The sequence below is a fragment of the Crocodylus porosus genome, unplaced genomic scaffold (genome assembly GCF_001723895.1).
Source record: "Crocodylus porosus isolate Cpor-Errol unplaced genomic scaffold, CroPor_comp1, whole genome shotgun sequence".
NCBI classification, from domain to species: Eukaryota; Metazoa; Chordata; order Crocodylia; family Crocodylidae; genus Crocodylus; species Crocodylus porosus.
In genome coordinates, this window is record NW_017728948.1 from 55,073,467 (window position 1) to 55,090,247 (window position 16,781).

Consider the following 16,781-nt stretch of genomic DNA (forward strand, 5'->3'; position numbering starts at 1 on the left):
TCTCCAATTGCTTCCCCAGCTTTTCCCTCCTTTCCCCAGCTCCCCCATCCTCAGGGCCTCATGGCACAGCCCGCCCCCCCCATGTGGCACGGGGCAGCAGGGATCAGCATCGGCTGCCTGGCACCCCATCCCAGCATCCCTGCATTCACCGGTTGTAGCAAGGCTCATGCACACCAAAGTGCATGGCTGGGTATGTGCGCTGAGGCAAAAAGCCCTGGCTCACATTTGTGCCGGTTATATTTGAGCTACTGCAAGCGCATGTGCCTGCATGTGTGGATGCACCCATATTGTACTGAACTGGCTTGGATCAAACAAGAGCAGATCTGTGTCACTGCCTAGTGATTAAACTGGACTTCTTGGCTAGGTACAGACAGTCTGAAAGCCTAAGGCTGAATCAATTAAGTCATAGTTTCATAGTTGTTAGGTTCGGAAGGGACCTCAATAGATCATTGAGTCTGAACCCCTGCCCTGGGCAAGAAAGAGTGCTGGGGTCGGATGACCCCAGCCAGGTGCTTGTCCAGTCTCCTCTTAAAGACCCCCAAAGTAGGGGACAGCACCCCCACCCTTGGAAGTCCATTTCAGATTCTGGTATCCCTTACCATAAAAAAGTTCTTTCTGCTGTCCAACCTAAATCTGCTGTCTGTCAGTTTGTGCCCATTGTTCCTGGTTATTCCAAGGGGTGCCCTGGTAAACAAAGCATCTCCAATTTCTTGCTGCTCCTCCCCACCTCCCCAATGAATTTGTAAACAGCCACAAGATCCCCTCTCAGCCTTCTCTTGTGAAGGCTGAAGAGATCTAGGTCCCTCAGGCTCTCCTTATAGGGTCTTACCTGTAGGCCTCTAACCATAAGAATGGTCCTCCTCTGGACCCTCTTAAGGTTATCTACATCCCTCTTGAAGTGCGACGCCCAGAACTGGATGCAGTACTGTGACCTGACTAATGCTGCACAGGCGGAAAGTTCACCGCCCTGGACCTGTTCATGATCCACCTGCTAATGCATGATAGAGTGTGGTTAGCTTTACTGATTACTTTATCACATTGACAGCTCATATTCATCTCGGAGTCAACTATGACTCCAAGATCCCTTTCTGCCACTGTGCTGCTGAGAAGGTCTTCCCCTCGCGTATAGGTGTGTTGGTGATTCCTTCTCCAATAGATACAGCACTTTGCACTTGTATTTGTTGAACTGCATCTTGTTCTTTTCTGCCCACTTTTCCAACCTGTCCAGGTCCACCTGGATTCGCTCCCTTCGTACTAGTGTTTTTACTTTACTCCATAATTTCATGTCATCTGCAAATTTGGACAGGGCACTCTCCACACCCTCATCCAAATCACTGATGAAGACATTGAATAGCACAGGCCCAAGGACTGAGCCTCAGGGGACCCCACTGCCTTCATCTTTCCAGGTCGATACCAATCCATCCATCACCACTCTCTGAGTACGATTCTTAAGCTAATTTGCCACTCACCTGACCATTTAATCATCTAGGTCACAGCCACTCAGTTTGTTTATGGGAATAGGATGAGGCACTGTATCAAAGGCCTTCTTAAAATTCAAGTAGGTGACATCTACTTCGCCTCCTGCATTTAAGCATTTTGTGACCTGGTTATAAAAATAAACAAGGTAAGTCAGGCAGGACTACCTGCTATGAACTCATGCTAGTTGCCCTTCAGCATTATTTTTCTGGCTGGGCTCCCACAAATGTGATCCTTGATAATTTTTTCAAAGGTTTTCCCAAGGATAGAGGTAAGACTAACAGGCCTATGATTACCCAGATCCTTCTGCCTCCCCTTCTTGAAAATAGGGACCACTCTGGCCCTTTTGCAGTCCTCTGGGACCTGACCTAAGCACCATGAGTGCTCAAACTGTCATAGCAGAGCCACTGGCATGGCTGTCTTTGCATGTTAATCTAAACTGTACAGATTAAATTGAAATAGAACTGAAGTGACATTTACCTTTTGATTTAGGAAATGCAGCCACATGCTTGCAGTGGCTCAGGCCAGAAGCTGGGAGGCAGTAGAGCACGGCTCCCTGGCTATGTGTTCATTTCCTTTTCCTACTGCCCCTGAGGTCTCTGGGATTTACAGTCCAGAATTACAGCAGCAGGACTCTGCAGAGTTGCTCATCACTTCTTCTTCCTACTTCCAGGTGCCTCTGGGATTTGTAGTCCGCAGTTGCAGCCAGTAGTAAGTTTAAGTGGGGGAAGGGGTGTTTAACCCCCTTCCCTGGCCCCAGAACCCAGCCGGGGTTTGCTGGGGGGGGGAGGGGGCAGTTCCCCCCACCCCGGCAGACTGGGCTGCATCCCCAGCTGGGCTTGCTCCCTACCAGGCCTTTGTCAGCCAGCCCTCACCGCTCCAGCTAGGGAGCAGATGGGCAGGGCCTAGCCCAGGGTTGTAAAGCATGTTGGGATGCTGGGGGACTGTGATTTAACTCAAACCAGGACTGAGTCTAGGACAGAAGTTTCATAAACTGGTTTGACCCAAATCAATTAAGTCTGATACTGCATTCAACTAGCTTTGGCTTAAGCCAGTTTCAGACATTTTGAAACTGGTTTATGTGCACTGAGGTTCTGTTCTGTTCCAAGTTTAAACCAGTTTCTGATCATTTAAACTGGTTTATGTGTAATCTCTGTCCCTATCCCTTGAGGTTCAAAAAAGTACTAACAGCTTCCCTTTCCACCACCATTACCAAACTTGTAACTGTTGTTTGATGTGCCATTTCCATGTTTCAAAAAGAAGTTTCCTAAGTGGCACAAACAGCTGCCTCTTGTGAGATATCAGCATGGCAGAGTTGGATAAGCAGAAGCATTTAAGCTTGTTGGTGCTTAAGTCAATTGGAGGCCCAAGCCTTTTAGTTATTGCTTGGCATTTTTCCAGTGTATTAGTTTAATTTTATTTGGCTAATTAATATATGTTATTTATAGCTAGCAGCATGGAAGCACTTAAGTAAAACAACATGACCATGAAACAAGGCCATATTTCTGATAAAGGGTGTACTGTGCACTGACATCTCTTAGGTGGACTCTAGCATAAATAAGCTTTAAACAGATACAGAAGTCAACTACTGGTATAATTCTAGTAAGAGTCAAAGAGTTTGGTATTTGGCTTCCTGACAAGAGAAGTGACTAACCCAAAATTTGCACAGCTGGGTGGAAAAGTGAGCAGGACAAAGTATGCACAGCATGGTGGGGAGAGGAGTGAGTAATGCACAACTCAAAGATAGGCAAGCAACAAGATTAACCTGCAACCCTGAAGGATTAGGCTGTGTCCTAGTACTACTGAAATGCATGGTTCTATCTGTTCAATGAACCTTTCTATCTTTACACCGCTCCTTCCCCCACACCAAAACAACACAGGATCGTAGTTCCTATGCTGTTTCCTACTCCAGTTTCCTGTGAAGCCAGCTTACCCCAAAGGCCATGGCCCTGACTTCCCAGTACACTGGCCAGTAGAGCTAGTTGGATGAAAGAAGATAGAAGGAGGCAGACATTACTGGCCTTAGGGGCAGTATTGCACGCTTGTTTGTCAATAGGTCAGTGGTTCCTCACTGACATCCTTGCATCCATGTGTACCTTTTATAATTTGACACAGAAAGCAAAGGCAAAACACAGCCACATATGGAATTCTTCATATTGCCAGTCTCATGAAGCATATGTGTTGCCACCAAGAATCAGGTTTTGGGATGGCAATCTCATAATGTCCATAGTGTCACAGCTGGCCTAATGACTGCAATAGCAGCATTACTTTGCTGTTGCATCTGCAAAACATGGTTTCTAAGTTCTGTAAAAATATCCATTATAATTCATTGGCTTCACTCTCAGGCCCTGTAAAACCTTAGGAATTGGCATCTCGTCTTAATAGAAACTGCAGTTAAGAATGTTCATTTCTTTCTTACTGAATCCAGTTGACAATGGGATTTTGAAACAGAACATTGATTCCTGGTTAGTAAGCCTATTGGCCCACCAATAAAACCAGAGGAGAGCACTTGATTGTAACTGCGATCAGTTTGGCAAGGGACAGACATTCAAAAAGCCAGAGCCTAAATTGATTCAATCTTTGCAGGTTATTCTAACCTGCCTAGGTTGAACTGATTTACAACTGTAAAGACATTCCCTCTAGACTGAGAAAATGCAGGCACATGCCTGCATCAGGCCAGGAGCTGGGGGGTCCTAAAGCTGCCTTTGGATACAGGGAAGCTGTGCTGGGGGGCTGGGGGGCCAGCCTGGGCAGTATCCTGGGCTGAACTGGAGGGAGAGGGGTTTAATTCCCCCCTCCTTGTCCCACTGGCAGGGACCTGAGCTGGGTCTGCTGGGAGCTCCCCCCTTGCTGCTGCAGTGGTGGGACTGGGCGCAGCCAAATGCCAGCCGGAATGGCCCCTGAGGCAGAGGGGACAAAGAGGGGGGTTATTCCACCCCCTCTGTCCCCAAGGGATTGCAGCTGGGATCCACTCACACTGGCTGCTGCTGGCGCACTGCTTGCTGACTGCTTGGGGCAAGCAGCAGAATAAGCCCCCTCCACTGGAAGCCGGTAGGAGGAAAGAATAACTCCCTTCCCTGCCCCCCTGCCTAAGGGGCCCTGCCAGCTGGTGTCTGACTGCACCCCCTCCCAGTTGCTGGAGCAGCGAGGGGGCAGGGTTCTTGATGGGGGCAGCAACCCCTGTTATGGTGTTGGGGAATGTGAGCACCTCCCCAGCAGGGGGGGCTGCACTGCAGGGCAGGCAGAGCTACGACAGACTGCATTGGGGGTGGGGGATGGGGGTGGGCCTTGGAGGGCTCTGGCCCCCTCTGAGCCCCGGTGCTGGCATGTGTAGTTTGCTGCAGCCAGCATGGAGGAGTGCAGGTCCGTGCCTGTGGAATAGGGGTGGAGGGGGGAAATAAACTTTTTCCTTGCTCCCCTCTGAAGCCAGCATCTGGCCAGACCCCCATCCCTGCCTGTCTCTGCTCTGGTTGGGGAGCAGAGGGGTGGGGCTAGCTTGGCTGGAGCAGAGAGCCCAGCCCAGAGAGTATTCTAGGATGCTGGAGGAGTCTGATTTAATTTAAACCAGCAAGGGGTCTACGACAGATGTTGCATAAACTGGTTTGAGTGCAATCAGTTGTCTGATATGACATTCAACTAGATTTATCTCAAACTGGTTTTAGCCATTTTGAAATGGGTTTATGTGCATTGAACTTCTGTTTTGTTACAGATTTAAATCAGTTTCTGATCACTTAAACCAGTTTGTGTGTAACGTCTGTTCCTAGCCTTTAAGGCTACTGGAATTTCTAGGAGGTTGTTGTTAAACCTTTCCTTAATGTGTGGGACTGTGCAATAATAATGCAGTCAGATCCGTTTGCTACCCTCAAATAAATGGTACTGTAAGTAATCACATTCTTCTTGAAATTAGTTGTGTTGGTAGCAATCAGCTCTTCATGTTAGTGAAGGGAATGCTTGACTAGTGTACAGAAAGACTGGTTCAAATGGAAGCTGTGCCATGATCTTGAGGTAATTAGGTGAAATTCAGAGGTGTAACAGCCAAGGTCTGTCCCACAGCAATGGTAGCAGGGGCTGAGCTGGCTGCAACAGTGGCAGCTGCCATTCATGCTCCTCTTCTAGGTGGGTGCCCCAGGTTAGTTGCTTGGTTGCCCATTGCTCAGTCATAATGCTAATGATGAAACCTGATGTCTTGTGATAAGAAGGAAGATATCTTAGATGACCTTATGTTCCATTCTGGTCTTAATTTCTATGAAACAATGAGAATATTGCTAATTACAGGGTACTTTTGCCTCTTGAGGTCTTTGGACCTTGCTTGTATGTGTCTGCCTGCTCCAGCATTTTGTATTGCTTCCCATCACCACAGTACTCTGAGCACCTTTCCTGTGAAATCAATAGCAAAATCCCTAGTGGATTTTACAGTCTCTGGCAATTCTTCCTTTGTGGGGTGGTTTGTTTTGCTTAGGTTTTGCTGTTGATGATCACTTGCCTGCCTTATTTGTTACAGGGCCACAGGTAGAAGTGTTTTGAGTGACAAGTATTTTTGTTGGAAGAGCCTTTCCACAAAGGGAGGTTTCACCCTGTTTCCAGTAAGATTCTGGATTCTCTTCTCCATAGCCCTGAGCAAGAACATTTAGCCTCTAACTCTCATGCATCATCTTGTAGTTTGAGACCTGCATTGTCCCAGAGGAACCAGCTGTTATAATAGTTTGTAGATCAAAATTCAGTCTGTATGGTAGCTGAAATTTGGTCTGTTAATTGCCTAGATGGTCTATTAATTACTTTGAAGATTAGGAGCAAAGCCTTAAGCTGACACGTGGAACTAAATGCTAGTAGAAGCATAGCCCAGGAATGTGTTACCCTGGATGATGGAGGAGGAGGGCAACTACATTTTATACCAACTGAACTTAAGGCCACGTGGAGACGAAATGATGGGCGTGTGTGCATGACATTTTAAAGAGGGCTAAATGCTGTTGCACCGTTTTAATGGTATCGGTGTTTACATGCCTTGGCAGTGTATTGTACGTTAATTCCAGCCACAGTAGGAGATTCGGCAGTATAATGCGCCTTAAATGACTTGGGGTGCAGCAAACTAAAACTGCTCCTCCAAGTTTTAGTTTGCTTCCCCTACAGCTGCGGAGCGAAGCACCGGGCTCTGTGCAGCTCTGTGGTTCTGCAGGAAGTCCTGCAGACAGGCTGGTAGCAGCCCAGGAGGGCAGGCTCCACACAAGAAAAGCAGTGAGCCTGATTCCCCCTGCCCCACGAGCCTGCCTGCCTGACTTGCAGAGGGGCTGGTGCTTCTCTCCATGGCTGTGGTGCCCCCCAGAACCACCCGAGCCAGGTGCCTGTGAGTGGGTGCCATCTGGGAGGGCCTGCCGCTGCCGCGGAGGAAAGCCAGCCCCCCCTGCAGCCCAAAGACTACTCCGTCCACTGGTAGTTGCCCTCCACTCTCTGCCACCGGAGAGGCAGGTAAATCAGCAGGTTGTGTGCATGACATGGATGTTTAATTGGCCCTAAATTGAAGTGGTATTTTTAAAAACCCACTGCTTCAATTTAGGGCCCCTATTTCATCTACACACGTCCTATGGTTCTAGAGCCAGAAGTTGGCTTGAGCCAGCTACTTTTCATTCAAGAGCTGATTTTTGCAAGCATTTTGATATCTTAGCAGTAGCAGTGATTACATCAGGTGAAAGCAAGAGTGTCACTAGCAAACTTCTAGCAGCTAAACCCATGACATCTCATTTTACCAGTGATCTCATGTAGGGAAGAGGGAACAGGATGGATTCCTGTGGGACTCCGCATGTACAGGCTGTCAGAGAGTAGGGCATCCCATCACCTCTTCAGGTTCTGGTAGAGAGGAAATATTGGCGCTACTGAAGTAACGAGCCATGTACTCTTTTTATTTGGTGTATTTAGGTAGGTTAGCAGTGGTCAATAGCTGCAGAGAAGTCCAGCAATACAAACATAGAGATTTCATCTATGTCCATGGCCAGGAAGTCATTTAATGCCATCCTTTCAGCATGGATCTCTTGATGTTAATTGAAAATATCCTGCTATAGTGTGATAAGAACAGACCTCAGAAATCATAATTATGATATCTGTAAATGGCAGGTAATTAAAAGAACCTTTATTTATGTAGAATTTCAGACTTCCCTTAGTGCAATAGAGAAAAGTGCCTTGAATTTGAAAGCTTGTCTAATACTATCCAAACTATATAGCTTGTGCAATAAAATATATCACCCTAAGAAAGTCTTGCCTCTTGCATAATTTCTGGACCATTACAGCTACATCATACTTACACTGTTATCAGAAACTACTCTAGGGGACATCTTTGCCTGCATCTCACTGTTAGATGGTAAAGTAATAATGAGCTGTTGGGATTTTGTCATGTAGTTCAGTCTCAGCTTCTTGAGATTAAAACACATTGAAATAAAATTTGGCAATGGAAAGCTATTAATAGAATTTATTTAATTAAATTGGCATGTTTAAAACTGGGAGGTATAAGTGCAGGAAAGTGCATCCCATACTCCAAGGAGGCCAGTTCCATGCAGAAATGTGAGCACTTGCACACTTTTTTATCCTTCAGATTAATTGATGTTTGTCTGAATCAACAAATCCTTAATACTTGGGGGTAATTTTGAAAGCTGTATATGGGCCACAAAGTAGAAATACTCTACCTCCTGGGAATCTCAGTGAAATAAAATAAAAAGCTCATATGTCTGAATCTGCATTTTTACAGCACAGTTCTCAGACATTCCAGATTACAATAAAATTCTTTAAAGCAATGAAAAATAGCTTCTCTTTTATTGCACATACCATTCTGTACAATAGTTCCATTCACATGCATCCTCCAACATGGATGGCACAGCTTCTACGTGTGAAATGCCATAATATATACGGAACAAGGCTCCTCATCCCCTCCTCCACAATTCTAATTTGTCTATATGAAGCAGTTCATGAAGCGGGAAGTTTTTTATAAACAATATTTGAGCAAAAAGATATCAGGCACATTTTCTCATTAAAGGGAAGTTTCTGAATTTCTTTTTCACTCTGAATGGTACCTAGCCTCTGAAAGGAAGCCCCTGTTACTTCCTGGGCTCAGGAGTCCCTTAAAGGACTAAACTGTACCTTTGTTCTAAGTGTAAGACTCCTTTTTATTTCAATGAGAATTTTCCAAACTCTACATAGTATGAAGGCCTAGAGAAATAAGCCTGGAAAGCCTGGTGGTGAAATCCTGGTCTGTTGAAGACAATGGGTAGGGATGTTCATGATGAAAGTGGGCTGCACAGTGGCTCCTTTAATCTTGCAGGTTCCCCTGTACGCCCCACTGCTGTTCACTCCTGATTGGCAGGGAGATGAAAACTGGTTTTAAATATGAAGCTGTTTTTGCTTCTCAGTGGGTCAGCAACAAGCAGCAGAGCAACGGGGTCCCTCAGCCAATCAGCAGTTAGGAGGGGGAGTGTGCGGGGGACCTGCAAAATTAAAGGAACTGCCATGCAACCCACTTCTGCCGTGAATTCAGAAGGTCCCTAGCAATGGGAGTCAGAGGGGGTAGGAGCCAGATTATGTGAGCAGGAGTGATTTTCTGCTCTCCTTAACTTCATCCATTATGCCCATCTGATCACGAGTTATACCTCCCATTATCATGGTTCAGATGGGCAGCAATAACTGTGCAAATCTGTGAGGAATGGGAAGAACAATAATCCTGGTTCCTCAACTTGACAGCAGTCTTTCTACCCCCTATCATTTCATTCACAGTTTTTTGCCTTTGTGGTTTGGCACTATGGTAGGTAATCTGGATAACTGATATATATGCATTCAGAATTCCCACTGGTTATGGTCTGCAAATCATTTAAGTTTGTTTATTACTACTGAAAAATGTCATCCCCTGCTAAGTCCTCACCTAAGTGGTATTTTCTGTTTCTGAGCTGTGATATTATCTTTGCTTTGCATCGTCTCTGTTCTAATCTATATTACATTGTTCTGCTGTTCTAAAGGATATGGTTTTACATCAAAGATCTGACCCATAGTAGACATACACCAACATGGAAGTTATACACTTGAATTCCTTCTGTAAGTGTTCTTCTGATGCAGGTCTTTACAACAATTGCATATACGGAGCAGAAATCCTCTCTGGAGAATTTTCAGTTCTTGAAAGAGAATACAGTATGAAAATAATGACATGCTCTCATCTCTTTTGGTTGGGTATGATTCCTTTAAATATTTCAGGAAGAAAATCAAATCCTAACTATCCCTCGCTGCTATGCATTACACTTGCGAGAGAATTTATTTTAACTCCCTGGCCAAAAGTATGTTCTCTTTCAAAGGTTATATTCTTTCAGACAAGTTAAATTGAAATTTCTTTCTGTACTCTAAAGAGGCCCTACCATGACAGCCATACAATACTACTTGTTTTATTGACCTTAATACTTGGTATAATTAAAAAACACTTTACTTTCCGTTCTTGGGAAAGACAATTTTTAGACCAGCTGTGGAAAAGAAGCAGTGGAGAAATGAAAGATGGAAAATCTACAGAGTTCTTCTCTGACTGACTCATGCACATCTTTGGAGAGATACATGTATTTATAATGATTTCCTCTGCAGAGCCCACTGTAGGATTTGTGTGTTCTCCTGATGCACCAGTCATCAGGGCAATGTATACAAGCATTAGCAGAGGGAATGTCTCTAGTCAATAGTTTCAAAGTCCCAAAGGACTTTGAGTACCAATAGTTTTGACAGCCAAATCTTAGCTGGCTAAACAGGGCCTGAATGATCAGTGCAGATACTCAGCATTCTTCAGTCTCTAGAAGGCAAGGTGTTAGGATTCATTTAGAACTCACAGCAGGCCTCCCACTTAATGGCATTTTTTAAACAAATGATTGATTTACTTGAATTATTGCACTGAGTTTCCAGCTTTCTGAGTGCACTTGGGTCATGAATTCAAGGTTTTTCTCTGCAACTGTAAGGACTAGAAATATATATGTATTTTTAAATTAAGTTTGGATTTGCTATGTTCACAAAACTCCAGCAGATGGGTCTTTAAAAAAACCCATCCAGTATTGCAGGAATCCCAATAAAATTGAAAGTTGTCCACATTGAATGTGTCTGCAGTTGAACAGCCAAAGCAGAAGTCGTTTGTAAAATCCTGAATTTGGAGACAATGGGTACTCCTGCTAAGTGTCCTTTTTCTTTGCTTTCTTTTTTATTCTTGTTTCTTTTTGTGCCATTTTGTTGTGGTCACTGGAGCTGGTTTACTTTTCAGCAAATCTGAAGCTGGTTTGCTTTTCAGACCTGGAAACCAGTTTGGGTATTTCAAACCATTTTCTTCCAGATTATGCAGTTTATATGTAGAGAGACATATGCTGGAGAGCTGATGTATTTCACACACGACATAAACACATGTTTTTCTTATTTTTCAGTATGAGTTGGCCAAGAACCTTAAATTTGGGCAACCTCCACAAATTACAGTTTCTGTGTGGGCAATGGGGGAGACAGATTCTCATTTAGAAGAGAATGTATTGCTCAGTAACCCCATGGAGATTGAATCTCAGCAGGACCCAGTGCTCTCAGGCAGTGATGCTAAAGTATGCATTTTAAATGGAGCTATGTACTGAATCATAGCATTACTAAAAGAGTAGAGCACACTAAAGTATAGCAGCAGTGTCCAGTGAGGCATACCTGAACTCAGTGAGATACAGCAGTTGGTACTGTTATATGAGGACACCCTAGATCAGGGTTGGCAAAATGGCGGATCCGGCTGGCAGCCAGAGTCCATTTCCCAGCAACTGCTCCCCACATGGCTGGGGCCAATCTCCATGCAGACCCCAGTCACTGTGCTGTGATAGTTGCCATGGAGACTGGACCTAGGTGCAGAGCAGGGGGTGCTCGGGAGCTGTTGGGGTCTTGTGGCGGGGACAGCTTGGTCTGGGGCCAGGGCAGAGCTGCAATCTGCTACCTGCATGCTCTAGATCGCAGCTCTGCCCCGGCTCCTTGCAGTGGTGACAGCGTGGTCCTGAGCCAAGGCAGAGCCGCGATCTGCTGCCTGCATACCCCTGCCTGGAGCATGCAGGTGGCAGATCATGGCTTTGCCCTGGCCCCGACCAAGCTGTCCCCACGGCAAGATCCCAGTGGCTCCAGAGCAGCCCCCTGCCCTGCTCTGCCACATGCTCCATGGCAACCACAGCTTTGCACTATCACAGCTCAGCAGCTGGGGTCTCCATGGAGACTGGCCCCAGCTGTGTGGGCAGGGGCTGCTGGGAAATGGAGTTCACTGCTGGCTGGATCCAGCTCATGGGCTGGACTTTGCCCACCCCTGCCCTAGATTTAGTAGGAACCTTTGAATCCTGCTTCCCAGATGGATGAGATGGATATGCACTGGGCAACTGCTCTTATGGGAGGGAAGTCATGACAGAAAAGTAGGAAAGGCCCAATTTTGACTTCCCAGAAAGCAGATGACAAACTTGATATTGCTAGAGAGCAGGAAAAGACTTTGGAGAGATATAGAAGACATTTTGAAATATCAATTCCCCAGCGTGGGGCCATGTACACAGCACCACATGGCAAAGAGGAGGTGTCTTGCAAAATGGGCCTAAAACAATTTGCCAATAGGCCAGTTATGGGGTAAGTGGCTGTGCTACAAGGAATCTATGCTGTGAGATTGGAGTCAGAGCAAAGAATACCAAAACCAATTCACTAGGTAACCATAACGTTTTTGAAATCAAGCACCCTAAGTTGTCAAGTGGATGCAATGCAAAACCACAGATCAGCGGTTCTCAACCTTATTAGACTTCAAGTGACCTTCATTAGATCTAAGGTACCTGTCAAAATGCCAGCATAGCTTTCACTCATTTCTTGACTACAGAAAAATAACAGATAAATTATTTTGTTGAAAAGAACTCAGAAAGCCCACAACAGGTCAGAATATTTTTGACACTCTGGCTTCCTAGTTGAAATCTCTTGAGTAACCTTGTGAATCATGCGTAGGTGTGTGGACACACCTAAAGTGTTAATATTGTGTAGCACTCCTTACCATCCATAAAAGGAGCTTGTGACACCCTAGGGTGCTGCAGCACACTGATTGACAATCACTGCCATAGATAAAAAAGAGGGAGGCTCTTGGGAAAGGGAGTTTCTGTATGTTCTGTAACTAGGCTGAAGAGGACCATGGAGTTCAAAATGGGTAGAAAAGCAAAGATTTGAGTTGGATGGAGGCTAGGATTCATTTGGGGAAAGCAGACAACACTATCCAGCTGGGACCTTGCACACAGCAGTTGTGTGCAGAGGCTAAGCAGGATACTGGCACGGCGGGGAGCACAGAATTAATTGCTGCTTTTATTAGTAGTAGCACTAGCTACCTGAAAGACAGGTAAGCAGATCCTCATCTTCTACCTGCTCTTGCCCAGCCGGGGTGGGGAATGAGTATTTGCCGCAGCTGTTGCATGCACATCTCAAAACACTCCAAGAAGATTTCTGTCTGTATCAGCCCATATTCCGTCTCTATTCTCAAGCTGCAGCATGGTTCCTCTCCACTCCTTCAGCCAGGGCTGTGGTTTCAAAACACTGTCACATCTCAAAGCTATATGCAAGCCTTCTACTGCAGAGACAGTGAGGCTGCTTGTGAGCTAGATGGACAAATCTTGTAGGAAACCAGTGAATCAGTGGATAAATCCTGCCTCTTCTAGGATTAGAACAGTCTCGAATACTGTGGAAACAATATAGTTTTGCAGCACAAAGAAGCTGTGCAGCAGAGAGATCAGTTAAGGGTTCACTTCTTGTCTCCACAGGAGGAGAGTGGGTTTGTGGACACTTGAGGTCTATGCTCCACCTGTGGGTTGATAGAAAAAGCTGCTATGTTCTTCCCACATAGTTCCCCTACACACAGCTGTTCTGTTGGGGCATTGTGCAAGGGATTGGGATGTCACCAGATAGCTCAGACCGCAGGGAGAGAATACTAGTACTTCTGTGTGGAAGAATGCAATGAAGAGTTCAGTCCACTAGCTGTGTGGAAGTGCTAGCATTCACTGAAAACTGTGTGGTGATCAGAGGCACAGTATTAACAGCATCATAATGTTTTAAAATAGATGTGTGTCTGTCTAGTTCTGCCCAGTGCTTTCCAAATATACAAGGACAGTGATCAGCAATCTTTTTTGCAGCAGCAGGCTGGAATGAATCTTCTCAGGTTCAAAGCTGGCCAGCCTTGTCCTCTGTCCTCTATTGATATGAAACCAAATGCTGTTATGGCGTCTCTTTTTCTCTTCAGGAGAAAAAGAGACGACATAAAGGCGTCAGGTTTCGTATCAATAGAGGACAGGACAAAGTAGCAGAAAACCGGAATGTCCTTTATGATGGCCACCCCAGTTAGGATCTATCCATTGCTGCTGCCACTTGTCCCTTCTCTCTCCTACTGACATCAAAGGTGTTAATGGACCATAATTAGTGATGAAATCTCTCCTAGTAATGCAAACATATTTAGTATGTACAGTTATAAAAAGAAACACTTAAGTTGATGTATACAAATAATATTATTTAGGACCTTAGTGCTTTCTCCTGCAGAAGTCCTCATGGACCCCTGGATCACAACTGAAAGCACACAATCAAGGAATATTGTCTCCAGGATATGTTTCTGAGCCCTTTCCCTCCCCCCGCAACCTTGATACTACCAAGGGCCACCCCAGCTCATGGAATTGGAGAGCACAAGGAAGGGGAATGGAAGGATGTGAAGGTTGGATTTTATGAATTTTCCCGGAGCAGAGCAAATTGATTCCAGTGGATAAGATACTAGACTGGGATTCAGGAGCCCTAGATTCTATCCATACCAAAACCAGTGACCTCCTGGGTGTCACTGGACAAATAGCTTAGTCTCTCTATTTCCTCCTTAGCCTTTATCTGTCTTTCCCATGGTAAACTCTTAGGGGCAGGGATTGTACAGCATGTAGCACAGGGGGACCAGAACAGGTCAGAGCTTCTAAATGCTACTGGGACACAAAATATTAATAATATGGTTCTGGCATCTTCAGTAATTAATGCTGTTTCTTTTTCACTCTAATGAGATGGTTTCTGCAGGTAAATGGCTAGCAACTCTAATGAAACTTTACTGATAGAAACTGATAGCCTAAGGAACCCGTTTATGACTCCCACTTGTCTGCAAAGGAGGAGAATGCACAGGAAATGTACAGATTTTCCATCTGTAATTCCTGCCTAGGAGACAGCAGAGCTCTTTATTTTATACTGATTCAGACTTTAGTCAGGCTAATTCATTGTTCTATGCTAAAAAAATTCAAAAGTCTTCAAATAATGGCAGGTTATTCTTTGACTTTGCTTTTAAACTCAATGGGGATTTTCTACTTATCATTTTATGCTCTCACTAATTTTCTTAGTTGTATTTATTAGATTACTTGCATTCTAATATCTGCCTGTGGTAATCTTCTTCTTTTCCAGTCAATTGACACTCCAGATTCATTGAGCCGAGTGAGTTTGCCTGGAACAGGACAGGACATGGAGGAGAAGGTAACAGGACAGCTATAGTTACCTGAATGTGTTAATTATGAATTCTCTGCTACTTTGATTTTCATTTTTCTCCTTTAATTTTCTTTTCTAGAAAACTGCCCATACACTTTTTTTAATTGTAACAACAATTTTATTGTTCCAAATTCATCCAAAACTGTCAGGATTTAAGACAATTCTGCTGCACCGTATTTGAGAGAGACTAATAAATAAATAGTTCCTAACATTGACTAGTCTGTTTCTATGGCAATAGATGACTACCGAAAACTGAACAGAGTTCCTTCTCAGCTGGTCTCGAAGCATTCCTGCATTTGATTTACTAAAGAGCCATCATTTTCAGAAGTAATTTTACTACTTTATTATGCTTACATGTAATTTAATAAGTCTGTGAACAATATTTCACATCTTTAAATAATTGGTTTCCTCATTAACCTACATTTAACCTCCATGGATTTCAGAGCCATCTTGGGAAAAAGATACTGTATTTTCTCTCTGGAAAACATACAGCTCCTCCCCCCAACGTTATTTTTTTTAATCTCCTTGTTCCTTTCTGAATTGGTGCCAAATACAAATCTAATAGCCCTAAATGAACCATGTGGGGACATTTTTGTCACCTCTTAAAAGCTAGTTTAATGTGTTGCCACTTATTTTTTCTGGTATAACAGCATTTACTGCTGCAGGGCCTATAGGAAAGATCTATCTAGCAATCTTTCAACCAAATATTGTGACCTTTTAATTTTGTGTTTGGAGATGTTTTTGGTATATCTCAAAGCAGTTAGTAAACTCAAGGTTCCAAACCTGCACTCATGTGTATAACCTTACGCCTGAAAACAGAGCCATTATGTTAAGTGTTACATAAGCAGAGTTATGCATATGTGTAAGTGTCTACAGTATCTTGGCGCAAGTATGTACAAACCAAAAGAAAGAGCATTGACCAAAATTGGCACTCTGATTTTACCTGAGAGCTTTCAGAGGAGCAATGAGCAGGGCACAGTGTTGGAGTTGTTAAGAGGCCTTCCTGCTACTCTAGTGGCATGAATTCAAGCCTTGCTCTGCTCTGAGGCCAAACTGACTCAGCTGTAAGTGGGTATTGGATCATTTCAAACTGGGGCATCATAGAATCGTAGAAGTAGGGTCAGAAGGGACCTTGTAGATCTTCAAATGTGACCCTCCTGCCTGGGCAGGAGAAAAACTGGGCTCAGTGACTCCGGCCAGGTAGGCTCCAAGCCTCCTCTTAAAGACCCCCAGCATAGGAGCCAGCACCACTTCCCATGGAAGTTGGTTCCAGATCCTAGCCGCCCTGTGAAGTAGTTCTTACGGATGTCTAATCTAAACCTACTCTCCAACAACTTGTGGCCGTTATTCCTTGTTATGCCAGGGGGCGCTACAGGAAACAAGGTCTCCCCCAAATCCTTCTGGTCCCCCCAGTGAATGTATAGATGGTCACCAGGTCCCCCCTCAGCCTTCTCTTGTGGAGGCTGAACAGGTTCAGGTCCTGCTGTCTCTCTTTGTAGGGTCTGCCCTGTTGTCCCCGGATCATGCAGGTGGCCCTCTTCTGGACCCTCTCAATGTTGTCCACATCCCTCCTGAAGTGGGGCGCACAGAACTGGGCACAGTACTCCAGCTGTGGCCTGCCAACCATGACCTTCCATTGTCAGCCCATGTTCATCTTGGAGTCAATAATGACTCCAAGATCCCTTTCTGCCTCCGTGCTCTCAAGAAGGGAGTTTTCCATTTTACAAGTGTGCTGTTGGTTACTACTGCCCAAGTGCAGCACCCTGCACTTGTCAGTATTGAAACGCATCCTG

At 44.9% G+C, this 16,781-nt stretch overlaps 2 protein-coding genes across 5 annotated transcripts in view; one reads left to right on the top strand and one right to left on the bottom strand.

Moving 5' to 3' along the window:
- The window catches only part of KIAA1211 (KIAA1211 ortholog), a 74,044-nt gene that overhangs the window by 30,355 nt on the left and 26,908 nt on the right, over positions 1-16,781 (top strand). For 3 of the 4 annotated variants that reach the window (XM_019552831.1, XM_019552828.1, XM_019552829.1), the window contains exon 3: positions 14,908-14,976. In XM_019552831.1, the coding sequence (XP_019408376.1) occupies positions 14,908-14,976 (69 nt within the window). Of the gene's footprint in view, positions 1-14,907; positions 14,977-15,226; positions 15,316-16,781 lie in introns of those variants that run through there. The other variant, XM_019552830.1, reaches the window with a different exon arrangement.
- Positions 7,918-16,781, bottom strand: part of AASDH (aminoadipate-semialdehyde dehydrogenase) — a 72,423-nt gene continuing 63,559 nt past the window's right edge. Inside the window, exon 17 of the mRNA XM_019552835.1 lies at positions 7,918-9,620. Coding sequence (XP_019408380.1) covers positions 9,523-9,620 — 98 coding nt within the window. The 3' untranslated portion in view covers positions 7,918-9,522. The remainder of the gene's footprint in view (positions 9,621-16,781) is intronic.